Source organism: Branchiostoma belcheri, unplaced genomic scaffold (genome assembly GCF_001625305.1).
Source record: "Branchiostoma belcheri isolate BF01 breed outbred unplaced genomic scaffold, Haploidv18h27 scaffold24, whole genome shotgun sequence".
NCBI lineage: Eukaryota > Metazoa > Chordata > Leptocardii > Amphioxiformes > Branchiostomatidae > Branchiostoma > Branchiostoma belcheri.
Window position 1 is genome coordinate 407,768 of NW_017803843.1, and position 5,238 is coordinate 413,005.

General features: G+C 41.0%; 1 protein-coding gene across 1 annotated transcript in view; it reads left to right on the top strand.

The window, feature by feature from the left end:
- The first annotated feature begins 298 nt into the window (after positions 1-298).
- LOC109470908 (C-terminal-binding protein 1-like) overlaps positions 299-5,238 on the top strand; it is a 10,876-nt gene continuing 5,936 nt past the window's right edge. Inside the window, exons 1-6 of the mRNA XM_019770006.1 lie at positions 299-483; positions 2,395-2,569; positions 3,616-3,773; positions 4,143-4,287; positions 4,627-4,833; positions 5,184-5,233. Of these exons, the coding sequence (XP_019625565.1) occupies positions 325-483; positions 2,395-2,569; positions 3,616-3,773; positions 4,143-4,287; positions 4,627-4,833; positions 5,184-5,233 (894 nt within the window). The 5' untranslated portion in view covers positions 299-324. The remainder of the gene's footprint in view (positions 484-2,394; positions 2,570-3,615; positions 3,774-4,142; positions 4,288-4,626; positions 4,834-5,183; positions 5,234-5,238) is intronic.

The window sequence follows — 5,238 nt, forward strand, 5'->3', positions numbered from 1 at the left end:
TTTTGGTTTCATGTTTACCCGGCAAAGTGAACATTGATATATGACAATTTTTCTAGTTTTGATAGCTGCCAAAAGACAATTTTTAGGTTTTATTGTACCAAATAATAGCATGGACCAAAGAATTATGATATATATGTAACTACTAAATACTATATGTATATCAATTGCAGCAATTTCTTACCCTGTACTACTAACACATTCTCTGCCTGTCTTTCTGCCTTTTTGTTCGGATCTATACGTTTTCTCGGACCTGTTCCGTTGGAATGTCTGCTTTCTGTTTTGCGGTTTGGGTTCTGATACCACAGGGTTTGGTGCCTTTTGGACATGCCTACAACATGTGGGTTTCCTAACTGTAAGTTTCGTTCGCGCTACAAAGGCTCTGACGACCCGCGGCACTTCTACCGTGTCCCCAAGAAGCCGGCCGTGCTGCGTGAGAAGTGGCTGGAGGCCATCGGTAGAACTGAGGAGACACTTGTGTCCCAGGTAACATGGCATGAACTGTGTTGTGACGTGTAGAACTGAGGAGACACTTGTGTCCCAGGTAACATGGCATGAGCTGTATTGTGACGTGTAGGTAGAACTGAGGAGACACTTGTGTCCCAGGTAACATGGCATGAGCTGTATTGTGACGTGTAGGTAGAACTGAGGAGACACTTGTGTCCCAGGTAACATGGCATGAGCTGTGTTGTGATGTGTTCTTCCAGGGCCAAGTAAAAAGTACCGGTATGCAGGTTAACTTGCATGTAAAATTGGAGCTGTGCACAAGTATTTCTGAAGTCTACCAGAACGTACATTTGTCACCTCACCTGCGCTGGCATATGTAACTACTGGGATTAGACTGACGGCCCTGTATGTGGATTTTTATTCGTAGATTGACTCAATGTTACTGTTACCACCTACGTTTTGATTGGAGCATAAAGTAATGGTTACTGAACCGTTTTTAGTATGACGTCTTACATTCTGAGTTTTGCAGGTAAAATTTGTCTGGGTGCAGGTTATTTTCAAACAATGTTAGAAAAAAGTATTTTGTGCCCTTACTTCTGTTTCGCATGCTCCATTCTTTTCTGCTGTTCTTATAAGAAATCTTTGAGCAACATGAAGTTAGCAATGTACTGTAATATCTGGACATTTGTATTACGTATTACTGTTTACAGATGTCCCAGGCTATTTGTACCTGTTACAAGCTGTACACAGTTTATTTGATGAACTAAGTGTTCTTCAGTATTGTTCTGACAAATGTACTATGGACGTGGCAAGGATTGTTCCTTCATTGTGCCTCAAAATTGTCTCGACTTGTTAAAGATTGGCCTTCAGTGTTACCTGGTTTTCTTGCAAGTCTATTTTATTCCAATCTTGCTTGCCAATTGCTCAGCAGTAATACAGGAGTCCCCATAGAGGCTTCTGAATGGCCATGTTAACAGATTGAGATGGATACTGATGTCTGTGGCAGTGAGACATGACTATTGACTGTGCATGTGATCCCAGGCCTGTCTGAACCCTTGATAACCCATGTATCAACGTTAGTCCCCTTTCTCCTCACGTTTCCCTTTATGATTACCATGATATATAGTCACATTATTGTGACAGAGAGGCAGGCAGTGTCGGCTAATGGTTTCCGTAGCCGTTAGGATGGGATGCTTCACTGATAGATAGGCACGATCTTTCAGTCAGGACCATGGCGTAGCTTTCATTTGTGTGAGAGGGTGGTGGATGTTGTTATGCTTATCTGTTGTTGATCTGTGTGTGAAGTTAATGTTGTTATCTGACAAGTGAACAAAGTATGTGTACAATATGTGCTTCTTGTGTTAAGCCCATCTGTGGTACGATGTTGACAAAGGTGTGTGTGGAAATGACGTGGCACTAATCCAATTTTCAGGGAGCATATTTTCCGGCAATTGAGAACATTTGTATAAAGATAATGAGGAGGGGCTTGTGATATATGATAATTGATATAGTTGTTTCTTTGATGTCTGTACTGTCAAGTTCAAAGTGTTTCCATAAAAAGAGAAGATATCATCAAAGCATGACTATACAAAGGAGTTAAAAATGAAAGCCTTGTATGACAAAAGAGAAAAATTATTCATGACGACATGAGTCATGGACAATATGATTTTACATTTATTAAGGTACATACTTTGTAGATTATTGGTTATATATAGCTATAATCGGATGATAGCACATGTATCTACAACCAAGTCTCCATTTCTATGTCTTTAGAGCAGTTAAATTTGAATGAGAGATTTACTCATGTCGTCAACGATGAAATTCTCTATTGGCACAAAAGTTTACAGGAGCAGATGTTATCAAGATTCAATTTGGAGTTTGAAAATCTTTCCCTTGTGTCTAGTAAGCAAGTCTTTTCCGTCATGCTAACCGAGTCTTTCCTTCCCACAGCTCCGAGTGTGCAGCGCCCACTTCTGTGGTGGAGAGAAGCGTGAGGGTGACATTCCCGTCGCCGATCCTGCAGTGGACCCCCCACAGTGCATCCGCCTCCCAACGCCCCCCACCAAGTCCTCGGACAAGGTTCGAAAGAGCAAGAAACAGCGAGTAACCGATAGGACTGCTGGAAGTAGGTACAGGACCTAGCTCTGTGTTGTCTTGTTGGAGGTCCCGTGGTGGTGTGTGTGTAAGTTGTGGTGTTTATATCTTGATATTTTGTAGTTTGTTAGTGTTCCTTACACAGGGTCCTTCCATGCTGTCTTTACAAAGATTCTAGTAAATGCTTGTGCAAATTGACCTTTTAATAGACATACAAAAGTTGCTTTTGACAAGCTATCATTTGTGTTGTTTAAAGAGTTTTTATTTCCTACAAAACTGAACAAACGCAGCTAGCTTTGCTGCTATCGACTCACGGAATGTCCCTGCTAAGGATTATAATTTATTCCACTAAAAATCAGAAGGGCAGTTATAATATTGCAGTTTAGTAGTAGTCTGCCCTTCTGTATGTTTCTAATGGAATAAACCAAGTACAAAATTGACATATAGTAATGATGTTAGTGGTCATCTTCTTGCTCCATATATATTGTAACATTTTAGGCCATTTTGAAATTGATATTTATGTACTTCGTGATTCTATCTCATCCTGTGTAATTCTTCTGCTTATTTGCATAGATTAAATAATTGAAGTCATTGATGTTTAATCCTAGTTCATATGCATCACACATTGTGCATGCTGTATTCTACATTTCTAGGGAAGACAAAAGATTGTGATCTGTCATTTTAGCTATTTTGCATGCATTAGCGCGTGTTTTCCATTGGTACTTCATAACTAGAAGAATGTCATGTGTTTGAAGTCTATGAACTTAAAACTAAGATTGTAGTCTTCTTGCAAAAGCCAGCTTATCGTCATAGTTTCTTGAAGTTATTGTTGCTGAATTTCAGTATTATATATAATTATTATACAGGTACAACAGACTGATTCAATTTTTCTTGTAGGCTATTTGATGACTGCACATCTCATACCTATATATAATGGAAAGTTGCAATCACAACATAGTTGTTAGGTAGTAAATCGGCATTGCTTTATAGAATGGAAATTGTAGTGGTTGGTACATGTGAAAGAAAAAAGGTACAGTCCAGTGTTTGTAAGTAACCTGTTCGCCCCATGTTCCACAGACACACGTACAACAGCTACAATGAACGGACCCAGACACCCTCGCCCACTGGTGGCTCTCCTGGACGGACGGGACTGCTCCGTGGAGATGCCCATCCTCAAAGACGTGGCGACCGTTGCCTTCTGTGACGCTCAGTCCACCACAGAGATCCACGAGAAGGTAAGCACAACTCAAGATACATGGTTTAAATTTGTTGGCTGGGGCACCACTATAATGCAGTAAAAGTCACTGAGCTGGCCTACCCTCGATATAGAATTAAATAAATGGATAAGTTTGATACTATCCAGGATTTTTTTTTTTGGACATTTCATTACACTGCAAACAAGAGGTGAAGTATCCTTTCTCAAGTTCATTATGATGTCATTATGCACAAATTTGAAGTTGTACCTTTATTCATCTGTGTAGGACAGTACAAGGCCAAAATGGTCTCATTTTTCCCCCTCATAAAAGATGTGGCCCTGTGTTGTTTTATAGGTTCACCTTTTAGGGGTTTATGGACACTACATGTCAGTTTCCTCCTGTCCACAGGTCTTGAACGAAGCTTTTGGCGCCATGATGTACCACACGATCACACTGACCCGAGAAGACCTGGAGAAGTTCAAAGCGCTCCGCGTTATCGTCCGGATTGGAGCCGGTTACGACAACGTGGACGTCAAAGCGGCTGGAGAGCTAGGTGAGAACCGACAAAAATGATGCATTAATTTTTAAAGAAGGGATACATTTGTAGAGCAATGACTGTATAAGGAGCTCAGTTGTTCAAAATGGTGTCAAGACATTGTTCTGTGTTTCTGAAATGAATCCTAAGAAATGTATGACACTTATTATTATCTTAATAAGAGTAACATAAGTCAAGGAGCTTCAAACAAGTTGTGAAAAATTCTTATGGATTTCAACAGTAAAAAACAGTGAAGAATTTTTTATGCAACTGTCAGAAATACTACGGGAAAGAAATGCTACGGGAACATAATTTGCTGCAAGTGTGTGAGCTCTGGTGGATTCCTTTTTCTCCCAGGTGTGGCAGTGTGTAATGTGCCAGCATACGGTGTGGAGGAGGTTGCGGACAGCGCGGTGTGTCACATCCTGAACCTGTACCGGCGCATCTTCTGGCTGGCGGAGATGCTAAAGGAGGGGAAGAAGATATCGGGGTGCGAGCAGGTCCGGGACGCCGCGCAGGGCGCCGCCAGGATCCGCGGAGAGACGCTAGGGATCATCGGGCTCGGTGAGAGGAATGATTTCCAAGTTTTACAACTGTTACTGTGTTCAGTTCACAAGTTCCTGTCATGCAGGATAGAGCACAGTTTATCGCCTTATAGACTCTTTTCTGTTGCTGTAAGCCATACATATTAGCATGTGTTAGCTCTTCTTCAAACTATGTTCACTGCTATATGACAATTGTTCTGAAACTGTCCAAAAAATTAGCACACATAGAGACTCTGAGTCACATATAGAGAAAATGTTCAGTGTGCAAACATTAAATTTGTGCATCTCTGTGGTCTCGAAAGGATGTCTTTTACATGGTCAGATTTATGTGGAAGTAGAAGATTTTAGTAAGTTCTTTTTTTTATACAGGTCGTATTGGAATCGCTGTCTCCCAGAGGGCCAAGGCTTTTGGGTTCAACGTGAT